Raw genomic sequence first — 21,185 nt, forward strand, 5'->3', positions numbered from 1 at the left:
ATCATCATGTTCTACTAGTTATTTCTCAATTCTCCACCCATCCATGGCAGCAGCCCCTCCAATGGCTGCTGTCATGTAGAAGACAGTTTTCTCTAGCCCCACGTTCATACTGTGACACTAATCTGTGGATAAGTGACCCAGCTCCTCAGTGGTGGAGGTGAGTTGTTCTATGTGTGAGGACTCCAGTGAATGTCTCCTCTGTGGTTCCGCTCTGGAGGTCTAGGCACAGTGGAGCTTCTCATGGTTGTCACTTTGAGATGGGAGAGCAATCATTTTCTTGGACAACAGTGCCATCCTCATCCCTGTTCTCCGCCTGCTTGGATTAGTTCTTTGCACCAAAGAAAATTTGCATTAAAACATATTTTTCTAGCTTTTTGTGTTACCTTTCTGTCATTTCATCCATCTTTCACTCTTCCGTCTTTTCGATATTCCTTATTTTTAATTTATTTTCTATATTTGTATTTTTATTTTTACCCCTGACGGTGTAGACCATTTTATTACAATTGTCTGAATGAGTAACAATTCTATTGTCGGGGTGATTACAACAGGGTGTTTTACCCCCAGATCACCAGAGCAATTAAAATCTGTAAATAAGGCTACCCATGATGCCTCAGTCCAAACAATAGTGTCCCGTAGGCAGTGTTTGTTTGAAGGAGAACTCTGGAGAAGAGAGTTGGTCTCTTTCACTGGCTCTCTCACGATCTCATTAATTAGGAAGGGCTCCTTCAACCCGGCTCGCCTGTGTCCATGGGCTGCTCTGAACAGTTGTTGTGACACATATTTCAGACACAAGATGAAGTTGTTTACATTTGTGTAAGACCTTGCATTACGCCACCACACTTTGTTTTGCAGCAAGGAAAACATAATGCAGGCCTAATTGTCCCAGCAACAGCTATTAGCAGGAGAAAAGAGATGTCAGAGTGAGCTGCCTGTGCACTTCAGAGGCACCAAGTTCTACTGACCCACACATGCCATCAAAGTTATCTGAAAAAGAAAGGTCACCTTCACTTCACTCAATCTGAAACATGCCATATTGGTGCTATATATATATTATACTATTTTGTCACTATGGTTAATATTTTCACTAATCTTCTACCACAATAAAGATGTTTAACAAAGATGATGTTCCTGGGATCACAGCCGTTTGCATACAGATTCACAGGCAGTGAATGCCTCTACACTTTTCAGTGTTGCTTCTTTTTTGTAGAGACAAAAGGGCTCTTTGTAGTTTAGTGCAAAGACACGTGGAACATGTCATGTATTGGGTGTCAGGATGTGCACATACTGCTTCCGCCACCACCCCCGCCTGGCTTCATAAATTACTCACGAGTGTAGTTTGGGCAGGTTTGAGCAACGGAACCCAGCAATAGAAGGAGGGACCGTGGGAGTGCTGCAGCTCAGAACTGCTCCATGAGGAGGCCTGGCTCTCAGGGCCTCACCAGGGGCTATATGCCTTACCAAGATCCTGTTTACAGTCAGCTGAACTCGCTGCCAGCCTCCCATTTCCATAACGAAGCCTGCAGCTCTTCTGTGGAAACTCATTTCTCTATGCCGGAGATGCACCATGCTATAGTCAAGCTCTCACTTTGCATTCTCAGTCTAGTGTTTCAAGTCTTTTGTCTGTTAATACTCCTATCTTTATCTCTGTATCCTTTCTTTTTCTCTGTGTCTTGGTATTGGATTTAGTCATGTATTTAACACATTGAAAAAAAAAAATATTAGGCAAATCTAAAAACAAATGACTCCTTTGTTTATTATTGTGACAGATTGTGATGTCTTCATTAAATAAGCAGATCAGTGTGCCTTGTCCATCCACAGAAGTGTCCCTGTCTACATCTCAATCAATTCTCAGTGCGGGGCAGCCATCTTTAGCTTTATCCCCTTGTTCTTTCCTGTCATATGTTAGTGCAGATTTTTTCTGCCTCAGCCACTTGTGTTGTTGCCGTGTTCCTGTGCCTGTACATCAGTGAGCATCTGCTCTTTCAACAAGGTCCCCATGGCCTCAAATGTCAGAGCCAGCAGCTGCCAGACTAGTGCATTGTACAGCAGGGTTGTGCTTTGCCTCCTCCCATCCCACCCTACTTCATGTCTTGTGATGTTAACCGTGATTGAAAGCATGAGGGGAGCAGTGATAGAGGAGAAATGAAAGGAGATGTTTTTTTGCTGTTTATAAGTACTGTGTTAGACAGTAGCAACTGATTCATGGATATTTTCCCTTATGTGTGAATGTATAACTTCAGGAAAGCATCTGTTCACATGCACTTTTGCATATGCCTACTATAAAATGTTTCTTAAAATTGTGTTGTTTTAGGACATTTGGAGCTCTTATCCATCAAAAGGATGTACTTGTACATGTTGTCTTGTGGAACACTTGTGTGCTAGCCATTCTCCAGTCACAAGATGGACAGTGAAGCAGAAGAGATGGAGGCTGATGAGACATTCAGGTTCCCCCCAGGAGCAGGCCGGGGGGCAGAGGGCCAGGGGTTGGCCCGCCAGCCACCCCCCAGCACACAGCACTCCTCTGCTACTCAGACGCTATTGATTTGACCACAGGTTAGCTGCTGTGCTAAGTACTACTCTTTTCACCTCCTTCTGTCTGACAAAGACTGGACAATGGCTCTACTTGATGTCAGGTGATGCAGCTTCCTTGGCACACATGCCCGCCTCATACCTTGTCAGTCGCCTATAAAGTATGGACGAACCATCAGGGGGCACTATTCGACTCACTCTTGTCCTAGAAAGAACTGGCAAAACGCTTCATGGTCTTCTCCTAAGGCAACAGGAAGCCCATGTGCACAAATACACATCTACAAACAGTGTGAAAGCAACTTAAGGTGTCAACTCCTCACTGCAATTTCCCAATTTGAAATATTGGGTGTTACTTAAGCATAAAGTAGATTAGTGCAGAGATTTGAACTTGTGCCTGTACTTTTCTATATTTGATCCACCTGTGTAGTGAAGCGTAAAAGTTTGAACCTGACAGATGTAAATGAGAACCAGGGCAACTCTTGATCAGACTAAGACAGCAGATGATATTTGATCATAAGTCATTCAGTGGTATCTCTGGCTTAGCTGACAGTTGGATGAAAGGTCTTCATCAAAACGCCTCATTGTGAACATTAACATGAGCTGAGTTTCCGACAGGCTGCTCAGGATTCGCTCCTGTCACAAGTGGCAGATGAGATAAAGCTAGTATGCTGCTTTGCTTGTTTCGTAACATAAGCCAAGTCGTGTTGAGGCGAAATTGGCACCTGCCTGACATCTATTAAGGAGCAGTTTCACAGATGTAAAAGAGGGTTTGCTGTAACTTGTCTTGTATTTTTTAATTAAAACAAGCCACAATGACTCACCAGCATCCTTTTAATGTGTCCGAAGCCAGAACAGGTGTGAAGGCAGAACAATGAACAGACACTGGGCGTGGGTGTAATACAACTTCCCACGCTCCAACTGCATGTCACAAGTCCTTTTGAATGACACCGAAGAATACTTTATGAGGGTTAATTAGAATCCTGCTCAGTACAACAACATAACACAAGTCATCCTCGTGTTTATTGCTCCCACATAGCTACATCTCATTTGTCATGGCAAAATGCCAGACTTTTTATTATAGGTTTATCTAGCTTACTTTCAAAGAAAAGAATGGACGCTGTTGCCTGTAACATGAGTTATTGTCGTACATAAATGAAACTGGTTCTGTGAAAATGGTTATTCAATATCTACATTCATGCATCATTGCTGCGAAACAAGCTGTCATTATCAACCCTATTATTAACTATGTCTAAAATACATGATGTAATTACTTTTAATAATAAATTACAAAAAGATCAAGGTACCTAGGTATTATATTTTCTTGAATTTTCTTACGTAAACTTATCATTTGTATTATGACCTTCAACTTATAAATCATAACCTAATTGTTTACCTATTAACAACAATATTTATTTACAGATTAAACATCACCAACAAAAAATAAATTAATTCTTAAAACTCACCACATACAAGGTGTTTCTGGAATAGTTAAGTCATGTCATGCACATGTTAAGTGTTGAAGTGTGGCATTGATTGATTGATTAATGGGGGTATAATGAAGTGTTCCCAGCTGTGTAATTAAATATTTACAATCCGTTCAATTTTTACTCAAAGAAAATATGCGTCACCACCCGGATTTCAAAGGTTCATTTTGCAATTGTGCTTCATGAAACATGAGCGGGAAGCAGGGACTAATTGCAGGCTTGAAAATGTATCTAGTTGTGTATTTTGCATTAGTCTGGGTCTAGTCTAAGTCCTGTCCACATTCACCTCTGTTAGCAAGCAATCACACACACACACTCACGCACACGCACGCACACGCACGCACACACGCGCACACACGCGCACACACGCGCACACACGCGCACACACACAGGCACACACACCACACACTCTGCTCTGATTTAACCAGGGGCAAAAGGGACCTTCAAACCCCACTTTCTCTCATCAAACATTCATAAAGGCAAGCTTGTGAATGATTTTCTGTCTCTTCCTGTACTCACAGTTTGTTGTCCTCACACTGCCTGTGTCCTGCCCATCAGACTCCAGCAGAAGTCAGGCGGAATCACTGCTGATGGGACTTGTGCCTCTCAACTGGTCATGACAGTGTGTTTATAACAAGCTTTCTTAAATGTGTTTGGACATAATATTGGTTTGGACATGTATGGACACTTAGACAAATAGTGGCACGTTTATGTGAACCTAAAATGGTAGGAGCAGTGTGTTCTTGTACTCTTTGTCCTCCACTCCCAGCTCCTGAAGCCTCTAGTGGATGTGGATCTAAGACGAGCTCTGTGAGAGCCCCAGTCAGCAGGCCCAGGGCATGCCATCTGTAGCCCTCCAACTTCCTGTGTGTGTGCCTACCTCCTTATGTATGTCTATTGTGTGCAGAGAAGCAGTGTGTGTGTGCTAACCCAAAACACCATGCCTCAGCCTGTTAGTCTTGCTACTTACCAGGCTTAGCCAGATGAGGGCCACTCAGCCCGGGTCTAATTCCTTCTCCTCTGGCTGCACTCCTCTCCTGGCTTCTCTTGCCTCTCAAGTCTGCGTCTGTGACCTTGGCTGACACCACAGAGGGTTAAACTGTGGACTCGCAGATATTGCCGCGGCGATTGAGTTGTAAGCTAGTTTTTGGATCAGAGCTTTTGCAGAGCCATCTGGGCCTCTCTGCTGCTCAGGAAGAGGTTATCCCCTCTTTTTCCCACAGCTGACCCGGGATCAACAGTGACGGCACAGAATTGACTGGGATAGGTGGTGTATGGAGGGATGTTTGCACAGACACAATAATGAAGAGACGTAGTCTGTCTGAGAACTTCACTTTTGCTGACAATCGACTTTTCTTCTTGGTTTGTGTGAGCAAAACACCTGTGTGACCTCTTACAACATCCCTTGTTTTATTACTCGACCGGTTCGATAAAGTGTTGTCTTTTAAAACTGTTGTAATATGCAGGTGTTATGACAGTTATGCCAACAGTCTTTCATATTGACAATACAAACACATCACTATTAAGTACCTGTTCAACAACAAACAGATTTTTTTCCAAGATAGAGAACATTGTTTAATGATTGATTTACACACCTACACAAACACAGATGAAGTAATTGAACAGGCTGGTACAAACTGTATGTAGTTAGCACACAATGGTAGAGTGTGTTCCTGGCTGGCTTTACTCTCTGCATCCTGTTCAGTGCACTGCCTCAGGGCCTAGCTTGACTGCTCCTCCAAACAAATTGCTGCCTGTTCACAGCATTTTAAATACCCAGGCCCTTTAATTACACTATTTACTTAATAGGGTGAAACAAAACTGGTGTTCACGCAGCGGGAGCAGCAGGTGATGCAGAAGTTCAAACACCTGGCAGAAAGCACTCCTCTGGCATGAGCACACAGTAGTATGCATGAGTGCATGTGCATCTTACTGAAGCCCAACAAAGGCCTTTGACTGACTAGACCTATTCTGTCAGCCTGGGAACTTTTTCTTGTTTACATTAGAAAATTTGAATCTACTGATAAATAAATGCATATTGTTGCACTAAAGGAGAGTATATGGGCAATACATTCTTACTTAGTGACTTGGATTTTCTGCTCAATTTACCCATTTACCTTGGCCTTATTAATTAAGCAACTTGTTAGATTATATAGATATATGATATGCAAATTGATGTTGTTAAACAGGTTATCAAACTAATTAGTGACACCTAATATCTGTTTTGCAGCAGTTTATTTACAAGGTTGGCAAACATGACACCACATACCCTGCAGCACAGTGACCTGTAAACAGCCAGCAAAAGTTACACTTGGCTATTATTAGAGTGGCTGGTTTGACCCTGCCATTGTCACCTGAAGTCAGCTTGGAACCATGCCCACGTGCATCGACCTTATTGCGTGGCAGGGGTCAGGTGTCGCCTCAGTGGCCTGCTTGTATAGCTGTCTGGACTAGTCTCATCCATCATGTGTGTTACTGTACCATTCGTAGGTACATAGAGTTGCCCAGAAGGGAGTAGGGGGAGGATAAATAAATATATTTTCACTCAGTATTTAAGTATTTACCATGGCAACCTGGCATTTTCACACTATTATATGAGGAGTTATTGTCGCAGTAACCATCTTCCTAATTGGAGAAAGAAAGCTGATTTCTGTGCAATTGGACAAAAAATTTGTGCAGTTGGACAAAAGTCTTTAGAGTGAATATGCTTTGCCACTCATCTAGCTTTTTCAGTTCATCTTCTTGATTCTCTTACAGCTGTTAAAATAGTGCTTTCCAGGGCTTTACGAGTATATTGCCACCAGTCATAACTTAGACTTAGACTTAATGGACCAATTTTATTGATCCACAAGGGAAATGCTTGGAGAGAGTTGGTCATACATTATAAAACAATAACCAAGAGCCAAAAAAAAAAAGTAATACATTCAAATGACAGAATAAAATAAAAGTAGCATAATAGCAGAGTTGTTTCATATAAAGTGTCCAAGTAATGTCCCCTGTGGGTCAATAACTGTCATAACCCTGATAAGCCTTGCCTTCTATACAAAATTGCAACACTGTGTATTCTGAAACTTGCAGGATGTTGTAATTTCAAAGTTATTCTTGTCAAAACACAAAATGTTGACATGTCTCTGGGTGCAATATCTGTTTAATCATCTTCATTTATAGTTTTGGAGTTCTTGCTTTCCTTCTCCCAGCCAGGTGCTTGGGCGAGCTAGCTGTAACCTGTCACAAGTCGCTGTAGGGCCAAGCTTCTCAGACACCCAAAGTGCTCAGTGCCTGCAGCCCTCACACAAATTGTAACTGCTTCTCTTTGATTCCCTGCTCTCCCTTTCTCAAACATACACACTTTTTACACTGGGCCAGAGCCGGAGGGTGGGATATGTCTGTACAGCACACTGTTGGAAGGCTAAAATGGCCAGAAGGGCTCTTTCTGTTTATTCTTTACCTGCTTTTTTATTAGAAGCTGATTGAGTTTAAGCTATAGTCGCCTGGTTGTAAATTTTTCGCCTGTGTTGACATAAGGCCACATTCCGTCCATTGCCTGAGGTGCAGAAGGACCAGGCTAACAGTGTTGGGTAATTTGTTACACTGTTAAGCACCTAATGGACATCCACCTGGATTTTGACAGGAGAAGCTTGAAGTCAGGGCCATGACTGCTTTGCACTTCCAGACTCCTATAGTGTTTTACGACCCCCAATTATGAGGCCTATTTAGAAGCAACCTACATTTGTGTGTTTTTCGGGTTACACCTGGTCTGCCTCGCGCAAGAAGACGCACTTATCCACATCAAACCTTCAGGCAGGTATGACAAAGCCACTACATCTGTGATCAGCTACACTAACTTTAGAGTGCACTAACCACTCAGTCATTCATGCATTCCCAACTGGCTGTAAACGCCATAATGGGCCCTATTTGTTTCATGTGGTTTAATGAGGAGCCAGACTGCAGCTGGCTAAGGGGAGACCTCACAGTATTAAAGGAGGTCCCTACACCACCCAAAGGTAATGCCTGGGCCTGGGCAGGATCATTGTTCCCCGCAGCAGACTTGCGGTGGTGGCACGTGGGGGGAGTGTTCAAAGTCCTACGCAGAGCCCATCTCCTCTCCTTTCATAATAATGCATTTTTTGTGGTTTTGCCGAACCATTAATTACACATAGAAAAAAAAGAGTGCATCAGATGTTAGTTTTATTAGCCAAGGCTCCTTAGAGGGAATCAAAATGAAAGGAACATATGTCATGCATTTGAAGTCCACCCCCCTCCTCTGGTTTTCTCTCCACATTGGCCACCTCACACACTCACAAAGTGTACAGTCAGCAGCCGTCTGCAGACACAATAGTGTTTGATTGATCCTGGAGAAATGAGTACAGTGCGGCCCAGCCCACGCGTTCTGGCTGGCCCACATTTTGCACCACTTGAAATTTATCGCTCAATGTGGCAGTGATCGAGATAATGGGAGCTAGAGGCTAACAAGCACACATCTGAGGTGCTGCTAAGTCTTTTAGAGGACGACAAACACAAGTGTTCTGGTTTTAAAAGTCTTAAACCTCTTACAATTCAGCCAAAGCAATAACCTCTCCATGGAGACAATCTGAAAACCTGAAAAGTTACTTATGTTTTTTTGTTTTTTTTTGTTTTGTTTTTTAGAAATGGCACATGACTTTGATGAGAAATATTTAGTAGCAATTAAAGCTTTTCATGTGCTTTTTGGCTACTCTGGCATTCCTTCACTTTGATGCCATGCATGTTGTCAAGCATGCACTGGCTTGTGAGCCATTGTGGCAGAGTCCCTACACCAGTCGCAGTGCTAAAGCATAAATTGAAGACATAATGTACAAATTGAGCTTTACATAACAGCACGACACGCATGTTCTCAGCCTGCTCATTCCTCAGAGCGCTTAAAGGATAACATGGTTAGCTGCTGCTTACCTCTGCTTGGGACGTGACTGGCTGCCTTACCTTTAGGGCCATACTGATTTATGTGACACATGCCTGTTTTTTCATGACTTGTTTGATTGCATTCTCAGCTATCGGGGGCATTCCAGTTGCCAAAACCATAAAGATTCACACCTGCGCAGGGTTACCAAAGAGTCACATGAAGCAATGAGGAAGAAAGGGATCACAGCTATTTTGTTTGGCTTGATTAAGACAGACATACATGATACGCCATTAAGGTGACAGTGATAGAAGATTTATGCCCTGTCACTGGGTAATTACACTTTAAATTTGATTCTCTTGTATGAACATTGGGTTTGGCACATATTTTGCAAATGACTCAATTTTATACAAAGTAGAAGGGACGATTTGTGTTCTTTTAAGTACCATGTTTACAACCTTCTTCCTTTTCTTAAGTGACAGACCAACATGTTTCAAGAGATTCCTGAGATAATGTGTTTATTATAATAAGCATATTATCTCAACAACCAGCTTATTAGTTAATACATTTTGTGGGGAAATGTTTATTTACTTTAAAACCTTGAATCAGGACAATGCCATATTTTCTTTATTCAAACGATTTGGTTACATGGTGATTTGACAGGTGTTCTCCTGCAACACACTGCAAGGTATGACTCAGTGACCCATCACCATTGTATACCTGTACTGATGTACCACTTACAATACAAAATGCACTGTAGAAATTTGACTTGTTTGGCAAATTTACACACTGAAATTATGTATAGATATTTAAATTAAAAACAAAGATAAAGTAGTACATCTAAAATTTTACTTAGGACCCCACCCTTGCCTAAAGATGATTTATGCTCTCCACTCCCCCTGTGGTTACAAATGACCTCCTGCAGCAATAATGCAATAAGTGTTTTCTCTTATCTGCGTTGTCGGGATTCTTTTTCACTTGGCCTGACACAATTGTGCATTTATCAGTGTAATTGCATGAGTCGGAAGCACTGATGTTGTCTATTAGGCGGATTTCCACCCTGTTAAGAGCAGAGGGCCTTTTAATGTATGGCCCTGCTTGAGTGTACAGCCACACAATTACACAGCGGCCAGCCCATTGAGTGGGGTGATGATGCTGATGATTGCGATGTTGGCGATGGCCGCAGTGATATTGGACCACCCTGCACCCTCCTAACAAGGCTCTCAGATGGAGACTAAGAGTGGAACAACAATGTGAAACCGAGGTTAATCATTTTATTTACCAGTCTCTCTCTCTCTAAAGCCCCCGCCTCTCTTCCTTTCTTTAACCAAGTGATGAAGCCTAGACTGCAGCAGAGGGGGGGCTAGAAATCGATGGGGAGCGCATTACAGTAAAACGTATTGATTAGGAGACCTGCGAGCAGCGTGTTGGTCGCAGAGATGGTGGAATGATGCAATGCTTAAAGGAATTTATCCTTTGACTTTTACATTAACCTTTTATTGACTGCTTTGCCTGTCCATAATTAACACTCACTTTAGCTAAAGTGGTTAGTTTGAGCGCAAAGGGGGCTCAGGCCCTTATTGCGCCAGGGCCGTGGAGCTGCAGTTCAAGTGCTCTGTGCTGCTTAGAAGAAAAGGCCTCAGTGGAATACAGGCGATAGAATCCTAGATACCTTTCACATTAGCATACCATTTAAGTGGGGGCCTGCCGAGCTATAAGGTTTCAGGGCAAATTGAAATGAGTGATTGTATTGCCAATCTTACTTGACCGAGCGCCAGATGGGATAGTTAGGCCCATATCTGTCTCGGGTTAATCCATTGGAACAGCTTGGACTCACAAACACATTTTCTCCCTTCTCACCCCCACCTCCTTCTCTCCTCACACCTCTTTGTCTTTGACCTTAACTTTAAGGTGGACTGTTCAGCCATGGGAAAATCTTTTGGTGAGCCTTGTTTGTACTCCATTGTAGCTTATACTGAAAATTTAGTCAGAGCCCCAGAGAGCTTAAGGAACCTCGCCTCGATATTGACTTTTTGTTTGGTCCCATTTTAGCAGTCAGGCAGCGTTACTCGGTGAACAGCAGTAGGCTGTGTAAAAGTGTGTTCTGAATTATCTTCACTGATTCAGTTCTACAACTATGGTTTTGTGTGTATGTTCTGCTAAGCTAATACATTACCTTGTTCTCTAATGACTGGCATACACCCTATTCACTCTATTAATGTGCAATGTGACATACCTGTAACTCACTCTGGTCACTTTAAATAAGTGAAGAAGATGCTGGCTTTGTGTCCTTGAGCAAGACAATTCACTTAACTGGTGTCTTGAACTTTACAATTGTGGTAGACAATTAAGCATGATATTTATATAAAATGGCATTATGTTTTGTGTATTGTCCCTGCAGACGTGTGCGTATAGTCTGCTGAATGTGTCTGGGTCAGTTAAGCATGTATTTCGCTCACTTGCACTCTCCTCTTGATATGTATTCCAGCCATGTCCTCCTGCTCTTCTGAAGTGCTGCTTCCTTTAATTCGCAGCCTAAATAAATGATGAGAACATTTAAACACACGGCTCGTCGCAAAGCCCCAAGGTCGCTTAATCGTATTATTTATGAAGTGATGTGCTACATAATGGTACTTAGTGCATGTTAACAGATGCTATTATCAGGCCCGGATCCAGAGCGCACAAGATATATTGGAACTGGTGATGTTAATGCTGCTCCTCACTAAGCGTAATGCAGTAGCTCTTTAAGGGGGCTAACTGCACCCAAACGCTGCACTTAGGCTGAGAGCTGGTCAAACATTAAGAGCCTCGGAAATATATAACCACTACAGTGTGGCAGCCATGGTTGTTCCCTGGCAACACAAGCATCTACATGTAGTCCATGCATGACCTGTGTGCCTTTCTATTAGCTCTAATTTACAGCATGGGACAAAAGCCATTAGTAGAAAACCAATGTACTGTCCTACAGTATACTTACAAAAATACTTGAATCAAGCCCAAAGTTCAAATTAAGGTTATGGTGTCTTATTTAGTATGTTATGTATTACTGATATTAACTGAAAGGCAAAACAACAGAGTGAATAAATATGGGAAATGGTTACATTTTTCTATAGCGCTTTTCCACCTTCAAGGCACTCAAAGCACTTTACAACAAGGAACCACTCACCCATTCACACACATTAACACAACAGTGTACGCAGACACTGTGGGCAATGTGGGTTCAGTGTCTTGCCCAAGGACACAATGACAGCATTCATCTGTGGGAGCTGTAATCACATCAGCCAACCTGTGGGTCAGTGGATCTGACCACTCAACCTGTGATGTTTTTGTCGAGAGCTGGACCTTCAGATCAGTGGGCGAATGCTCTACCAACTGAGCTACTGTCGCCCAAATATAAGGTTCAACTGGACAAAGTTCGTTTTTAAAAACTTCTTAATGCTTTGGGTCCCTCCTGGTCAACTGAGGACATAAACTTTTTGTTGGACATGAACAGCAAACAAATATAGCTACATGCAAATTGGTTAATTCCCTGCTCCTGGCGATTCTTTTTATGAATATTCAAATATTGCATCCGACAAAGTGTTTTGTCACTTTAAAAGGTAAACTTTACTAAGAAGAAATAGAAGTGTCCTTACCCATGCTTTTTTCCTTCAGGTGGCTGGTGGTCTTTTTAAGGACTTCATGACTTTGCGGTTGTAAAGAAATTCTTGAGTCACTGCACCTCACAAAACATATAAATGCCATCTTCAAGCTCTCCCCTCTTGCACCTCTGGGGTCAAGGGTCACCCCCATCTGTCAAGAGAGAGAAGGGTGGAGGCAGATTTACTACAACACCAAGTCACTGCAGTAAATATTTACACTGGTTTGACAAAAGATGTGGCATGGAGGTCTATGGTGCTTCCAAACATTGTACAAATCAACCAGCTTTGTTATTAATCATATCAAAATCAGACTACGACATCAAACGCAGGTGTCAGTAGGCTTTGTAGTGCTTCCAGCTAAGAGGAGTGTTACTGTTGTGAAATCATCTTGTGTGTGGCCGAGAGAATGCTTGAGATGAATGAGGCATTCATTAAAGATGTGATATCACAGCTATTAACTTGAGAACAAGCTGTTAGTCATTCGCTCCTCTTCTTTTAATACAATGTTTAATTACCACTTTTGACTTGAGTTGACTAAGCAATTTATTTTAAGCATCTGGTCTCAAGTCTACAATACAATATATTTTAAACTGGGATGCCATATATTGAGGACTCAAACACAGTTTTATTAATCAACATTACTATGTGGATTTGGCAGAATCTGTGATTAGTTTGCTGTAAATGTACTCAAGTGATAAAGAAGCCCCACTGCAATGAGATAAATAAACAGACAGCGTCCTCAGGTTTAAATGGGTGGTATTTTATGAAGCAGGTTATGAGGTGCACACTCTCACCACCTCAGGCTCTAATTGCATTCTACACCATTAGGTGTTGTAAAATGCAACAGAAACACACGTCGTCTCCCTGCTGGTCAAACACGCCTACTGTGTGTTTAAGGAATTGGTCACAAATTCACAAAGTTTACTGTTTAGTGTTTAGTATTCTGATGCAGTTGTCACTTCTATCCATTAGACAAATTTCAAAGTAAAGTCAAAGAAAGTAAATCATATACTTATATAGTGGCATTTATCTAGTCATGTTCAAAGCTGATGCTGAGGTATTCTTGAAATGCCCACATTGATTGTGGTTATTGTCATATACGTACATACGTGTTTGAAGCTACTGTGTGGGTGGAACAATTAGTTGTTACATCACTTACTCACATCATTACTATCTAGTCATCATTATTATTATACTAATTTAATTATAATTATTATGATTTTTATACTGTTAAATTAACCGTTTCATAAGCAACAGTAAATACTTTTGTTAATCCTAAAATTAGTTGTCAATCAGGCATGTGGGGAATACAGTGCAGTTTGTGGCTTTGTGACAATATTGCCAAAGGTTGGGTTGTGTCACATACTTGATAATGCCAGCACAAATACTTCCCCTTTTTAAAAATGCTATTAATTAAGTTACCCATCCCGCTGAGCTGAAAAGCCTGGACACAGCTGCGACTGTATTAGGGCATGCCACTGCTGACCCCAGGTTAAAGGTCACTATGTGGTGTAAACTGATCGACAGCAGACAGATTTATTTATGCCCTTATTATATTTCATCTATTATGTAGGACGCATGCCTTGACATTTCTCTTTGGTTATCAGGCCACATGCCCAGAGCTGGGTGTTTTGAGGGCATCCTGACACTTACCCACATGCTAGCAGAGCGGTGGCTGTCTACCTGCTGGATTTATGAGTTGGACGAGTTAATGGCCGCTTGTTTCCTGTGTCCTGTCGCCTCAGGTGCCACTCGACACTGGCCCAGACATTGCCCCCCGAGGAAGCCCCCGTGGACCGGCCTTTCTGGGGAGTGGATGACCCCAGCATGCCTCTGCCTTTTGATCTGGCGGACATCATCAACAGAGTGGAGTCGCTGCTCTGGAGGTGGGCCCAATTTAGAAGCTGTTTGTGTTTATTGTGTGTCATATGAAACTGGCAACTGGATGGGCTTTGACCTTTAATGCATTTCACTCACGCAAAGATGAAATTAATACAGGTAATTTTATATCGATAGCTGAACTATATTAAATAAATTATCCACAATAGCAATTTTTTCTTGTAGATTTATTCTACCTATCTTACATTACTGTTAGTATTTATCACCCACAATAATGGCCAAAAGTTTTATGAGCAAAGAAAGGTCAAATTAGTTATTCTAGTGTTTTTCTTATTTTTGTTGTTGTGTTTTTGTTTAATGGCTAATCCCACGACTTACCTATAAAGACTAAAATCGTCAAAAGTAGCAAAAATCATATCAATACTGTAAGAGAATTTAAGTACTTTATCTTCCACGTACATCTCAGTTTAACATTGACACAAAAGTTATATTTACACCATGATCTTCCCTTGGCATACCACTGACATACCACTATCTAAATTGTAGCATATTGCTGACTAACTAGTGTCTACTGGCCTTCATAGTCTCACCACTTGCTTTATAAACCTCCTCCTCTGAAAGCATAGTCAAGGAGCTTGAAACACTCAAAGATCATACTATGTTCTCTTTTTAAATCATACTATGTTGACTTTTCAAGGCCCCCCGGGCCCGTATTGTTGATGGTAAATAAACTCCTGCATAAGACATCCAGTTGGTCTCCAGCCTTTTACTTCCACCCTTTCTTGGACAAGCTGAAAACTTTGACAACAAATACTAAAAGTACTAATACTATCTAATTTAAGCACATATCAATACTGAAAACAAATAAACACTTAACTGGATACAATTTGACATTTCATTAACTATTCCTAAATTTCTGTGGAGAAATGTGTCTCTACCCTGACAAACAGTATTCTACAATACAGTGCATTATTGTATTGACCTTAGAACTATTTTACAACTGTATCATTTTAAGGAGAGTTCAGTTTCCTCATCAATAAAAAGATATTCCAATAGTCTATCTAACAACAATATTAAAGGTATATATTACACAAAATTGATTCTTGTGATTTTTAAGCCATGTTAGAATGTCATTTCTTCCTATAAAACATACCTGGAGTTGTGTTTTGTGATGTCATGAAGCTGTAGTTTTCTTAGTTAACAACTTAATTTTACCTTTATTTCAGTAGAGATAGGCAGTTACAAGGCTGAAATCTTTCAAATGAGTTTAGCGATGGTGTATGGAGTTTAAAAACACAGTGGAGCACTTCGTGTATTGCCACATGACATCCTGAGATCAGTGCTTTCGATTCAAAAGAAGAACTCAGCCTAAATGTGCAAGGTTTATGTGTTAAGCATGTGTGAATGAAACAAAACACAACTTGAGGTATGTCTGTGATGAGGAACAACATACAAAACAAACTGAAGCGTCCCGTTTCCACATCAATGTTATTTTTTCAGTCTATATCATAACAATATGAACCAGTATATTTATGTTTTGTTGTGTTTTTTGCATAGGATGTGATGTACCCAGGTGTTTTGAAGTAACCCACCAGCTTTTGTGAATGGCCCCAATGGAATGGAGGGACGAGACCACTAACAGCACCAACGTGATCTGACCATGGATTTCTTTTGACACCGGGGCATCTCGCAACACCATCTGCATACCGCTTCACCCACAGTATACCACCCTTCTCACCTAAACCTGACCCAGCCTTATACTTACAGTACTACAAGTATCACAATATTATCACAATAGTGCTTCAGTAACATATGCTACAAGTCAAGTGTATCAAGCTAGTATAACAAACCCTGCATTTCAGTGTTAGCATACATTGTGTAACTATTTATTTCAATGTACTCACGCTCATGTTTTATCAGTAGATTGAGTCATTCTCACACAGTATCGTAAGTGCATATATACTTTTCAGATTTCTTCATAGTGCTATAATACCATACAAAGATATAGACTGCATTTTTGCTCACTCGCATTACTTCATTGTGTATAATGTATTTCTATTCTTTGTGTTCGGAGGTAGAATGAGACTGAAGAGACCAAAGTAAGCTATGATAAGAAAGTTATGAATGTCAACAAATAGATTTTATGAAGAATGTGACGTTTTTGTGTTTTTATGGTGCGTGCCTGTATCATTGTTGTTCGTTTTATCCTGTGTATGTGTGTATGTGTTTGTCAGATGTGGCACAGTTCACTTTCACTTTTGTTGGCATACCGTGGGCTGGTATTATTGCGTATATTGCGGGGACTAAAATGTGCATACACTCAATTCATGATGACCCGACTCTCTCATATGGGGACAAACCTTTATAATTAGATCAACAACATGGTTTAAAGCTCGGATATGGGTTAAAATAGTTAAGGTTTAGGTAAGGGTTGGTCTCCAGGAAATGAATGTAAGTCTATGTAATGTCCCCAAGAAATACACCCAACATGTGTGTGTGTGTGTGTGTGTGTGTTTGTGTGTGAGCGCGATAGTGTGTTAGAAGCCCGTAGGCAGCCTGCCAGTTGTTTGTTCTTGAAGATGTGCGTATGGGGGGGAAAGGGAGACTAGCAAGCATGGGTCCCTCTGCCTATGCTGGGATGAAAGCAGTACTGATAGAATGACCCAGAACACAGCCGCCGTTTTTCATAATTACAGCTGTTCTATCGCTTTTAATTACTATTAAAGTGTGTAGAGTACCACGCGCCCCTGTAATGCTGCAGGCCATGTGAGAGACAGTGAGAGGGAGAGAGAGAGAGAGGGAGAGAGAGAGAGAGAGAGAGAGAGAAAGAGAGATAGAGAGAGAGAAGGATCCGGCGCTTCAGACAAAATCCACTTTCAAAGAAGAAGCTAAAAAGGGTGGAAAAGGGGGCCAACGTCAAAGCAGTGTAGCAGCCCTCCTTGTTTGATTTCCCTTCCTCTATCTAGTTCATGATGAAGTAGAGACGCTGTTTACTATTAAAAATGCAGAATGAACCTTTTTACTTCTCAGTTCTTTTTTCAAAATGTTAATGGTTGCCAAATGCTGTTCTTCTTTGCTGCGTCTCTGTTGTTTGCTGTCTGAGATTTGTTTGTAGATTGGCAGTAGCGTTAAAACAGTTTGAATCCGTCTGTGCTCCCTGTGCCCCAGCTCGTCTGTTGTAAGCAATAGGAATGGCAGTAAAATAAAAAAAAGTCTTCTCCAACATGCCTCGTGTCAGTGTTTTGTTAACTACAATAGCACTGGTGTACTGAGCAAAATCTTGTCTTGTTTGTAGTTATATAGTAAAAATGCATGATTTGATTTTCATTATGGTATCCTTTATACGCTCTGTGCCTTTTTACTGTCATGGAAAACAGAATTTGTTCATTTTAAACAGTTTGCTGTGGTCTAAACTTTGCCATCACTTACCTTATGAATTCAGAGCATCCTAATTATTCACAGCAACAAGTTTATGACCGTGTTTTACAACTTTCAAAGCCAGAGTGGAATTCTGCCATTATGGTAAAGCTAACAACACTAGCATTTTAATAACACACTTCCTACTATTTGACATATAACACTTTATAATTAGATGGGAAGTAGCAGGGTTTATAAGATTTATCTTCTTCCTGTTGTTCATGCAGAAAAGGCAAGGCAAATAATCATAGAAATATGTATTTATGTTAATTTTCCGATTTTTTCTTGTTGTTGTTCTCTTTAAATTGATGCCAACAAAAAAATAGCACGAGCAATAAATAAATAAATAAGATGTAGACAGTGCACAGCAGACTTACTTTGACCTCAGGAACTGCTTATACTATATATACAATACAAGGGCAAGACAAGACATTTTGCTCAAATACAATCGAAATAAACTGGGTTCAGGGCCTTGAACTACAACAGATATAAGTAATATATGAATCCTATTATCATGTTTGTTTAATATTATATTTGTTTAAACTGATGAGTAAACAAGGTGTGAATGATCTATCTGAGATGCATATTCTGTTTTACGAAGGGGACTAGAACAACGAATGTGATACATGTTATTTCTTTATGTAAAACTAAGAAAGGTAATTTGCAACTTTTTTAAACTTTGGAATTCACCTCACTTAGTTGTGACAAAAGGTATTTTGCATTTCCTCCTGATCAATTTGCCTATCCATCTTCAAAGCAGCAGAGAGCAGACTGGAACAAACAGCTTCTATGTCCCTTTGACAGATGACATGATTGATTGAGTTATGTTACTGATTTTGACAAACTGATGCCCTATATTTTATTTTTATGTCTCTCCAAAATTCCTCCACCCTATGTGCGCCTGACCTTCGAGGCAGAGGTTGACCGAGTTAACCATTTCCTGTAGCAGCCCGGTGACTGAGTGATGGATGACGGACCCTGTGCTCTTCCCTCGGGGTGCGCTGTTGAAAAGGGCCCCACTTGAGGAGACAATGACACAGAGCTGGAGAGAGCTACAGGTATGCATTGTTCTGGATGGGGTCAACCTGCAGACAACTGGCCCAGCCACCCTCAATTAGGGCAACAATAGGAGCTGAGGGAGATAAAATAACCAGGTGTGTGCTGGGGAAAGGTATCGGTTTGGGGTCATAGATCAGTCAAATGTGATGCTATGTGGCTATAAAAGCTATAGGTACGTGTGCCATACTGTTTATAGCCACCTAAATGAAAATTGTGTTTATATTTTTATGTGTGCAGTTTGATTTACTGCAATTCCAATTGGCAATTCCACCACAAGTGTCCAAATGGAAATGTGTGTGCCCACAGTGCTTACGTTAACACTCCTTTAGACTTTTGAGCAGAGGTTAACGCTTACAATAGCTAAATGAGAAAATACAGATTGTGTTCAAACTAATGTACTAATCAAAAATTACAAATTATTAAACATTTTCAAGTATTTAATGACACAATGCATATCCCTAGAAGAGTTGTGGCATCTACTTTTGTTTAGTTAAAACAACAACAGTAGGATACTAAAGCCACTCACCTTTACTATCTTTCAGAGGCCAGAGCAGAGTTTGGGCCTCACCATAATACTGACATTAACTAGCATACACTTCCTGACTCTCGGAAGATAAAACACTGTCATTTGATGCAGATGGCACACTGCTGCTTTTACAATACTGTATATCTACTGCAAATTTTGCTCAACTACATGTGGGAAAAGTGTGTACAACCACTTTAAATACCGACGTTTCTTTCAAAACCTTTCTTTTTCCGACAGTACAGCACGTGTAAAACACACATGTAAACGCTGTTTGTACAAATGAATCTGTGTGGATGTGTGTGCCTGCTCTTGAGTGCAGAGTTGGTGTTAGAGGCCCCGGGGCCCCTAAGCCAGGCACTGGTAATTGTAGAAGCTGCTGAGGAGCTGTGAGATAGCATCAGCGCTTAGGGGAGGCTGTTAGCAGTGGGATGGGCCCAACTCATTTGTCAAGTTACACAGACGAGCTCTTTGTCAGCCGGCACTGACAAAACACCAACTTGATTGACTACATGTGAAGCAACACCAGCCCTAATGTTTTGCAACTGATAATTGCAGCATAGGTCATAAAGAGACATGCAGCAAAAGTTCCACAGTCTTGTAAATACCAGTCAGCCCCAACAGTCATTGCTCTAAATTATACACTGCAAAGGTATCATTTGAGTCAATGTGTGCAATTCAGTCTTTGTCTTTAAAAAGTGAGAAATACATCACACAAACATGCCTTCAATTTTGTGCGTGTAATAGAAAGTTGCTTGACACTACTCTCTTGTAATTATCAGAATTCAAATAATTGTTTTGTTTGCTGTTGTTGTAAAAGAGATGTGTGGCCTATATAGGGCCACTATCCCTAAAGTTACGCTATGCAACTTTCAGATGGATTAACACCTCCATGGAGATATTATTGCTTTGCCTAGAATTTTCCTCCTCCTTGAACCACCTTAACGTGGTGGAGCTATGTTGGTGGAGCTTCATGCCCCTGATAGGGACGTCCATGGCCAACAGGTCCCTGGTGACAGATCAGACTAAGTGCCCTATGTGCAGTTCAGAAGCCCCTTCGGACAAGTGTAACACAAGGCCAGTTACGTTGCCTGGATTTTCCTGGGACCACACCCTGGAGCCAGACCTGGGGTAGGTGCTTGACGACCGGATTTCCAAACACGAAGACCCCTTGAGCCTGAGATTGTGCGGGTGTGTTAACAACCAGATATAGTCGGTCTCACCTCCATGCGCAGCTTGGGCTCTGGAACCCAACTCCTTGAGAGGGGCTGGACTCTCCATTTCTCGGGCGTTGCCCGTGGGGAGAGGCGGTCAGCTGGTGTGGGCTTGCTTATTGCCCCACAGCTCAACTGCCACATGTTTAATTTCACCCCAGTGAAAGAGAGAGTCATGTCCTGTGTCTTTGGGTCGAGGACAGGTCTCTCACTGTTGTGTGTGGTGGCCTACGGGCCAAACAGCAGTGCAGAGACCGATGACTCAGACGTGGACTCATATCACCCTGGTAGAAGTGACTGAGGTGGTTGGAAAGCTTCTCATTGGCAAGGCTCCGGGGATGGATGAGGCCCACCCTGGGTGTCTTATGTTTCTGGATGTTGTGGGGCTGTCCTGGCTGACATGGGCACTGGAGATAGTCTAACCTCAGATTCAGGAGGAGCGGTGTGGTTTTCGTCCCAGTCACAGAACGATGGACCAGCTTTGTACTCTCCATCGAGTGCTCAAGGGGTTGTTGTGGTGAAGAAAGTATAAGATTGCAGATATAAGTGGTTGAAATTTGTTTCCTTTGCAGGGCAGAGTGGCTGGCTGCTATTTTAGAGATA

The 21,185-nt window shown here is 41.5% G+C and overlaps 1 protein-coding gene across 1 annotated transcript in view; it reads left to right on the top strand.

The window, feature by feature from the left end:
- Positions 1-17,594, top strand: part of fto (FTO alpha-ketoglutarate dependent dioxygenase) — a 101,946-nt gene extending 84,352 nt beyond the window's left edge. Inside the window, exons 9-10 of the mRNA XM_055154700.1 lie at positions 14,276-14,416; positions 15,927-17,594. Of these exons, the coding sequence (XP_055010675.1) occupies positions 14,276-14,416; positions 15,927-15,933 (148 nt within the window). The 3' untranslated portion in view covers positions 15,934-17,594. The remainder of the gene's footprint in view (positions 1-14,275; positions 14,417-15,926) is intronic.
- Positions 17,595-21,185: the final 3,591 nt, after the last annotated feature.

This window comes from Boleophthalmus pectinirostris, unplaced genomic scaffold (assembly GCF_026225935.1).
Source record: "Boleophthalmus pectinirostris isolate CB_2022bp ecotype Guang Dong unplaced genomic scaffold, ASM2622593v1 HiC_scaffold_19, whole genome shotgun sequence".
Taxonomy (NCBI): domain Eukaryota; kingdom Metazoa; phylum Chordata; class Actinopteri; order Gobiiformes; family Gobiidae; genus Boleophthalmus; species Boleophthalmus pectinirostris.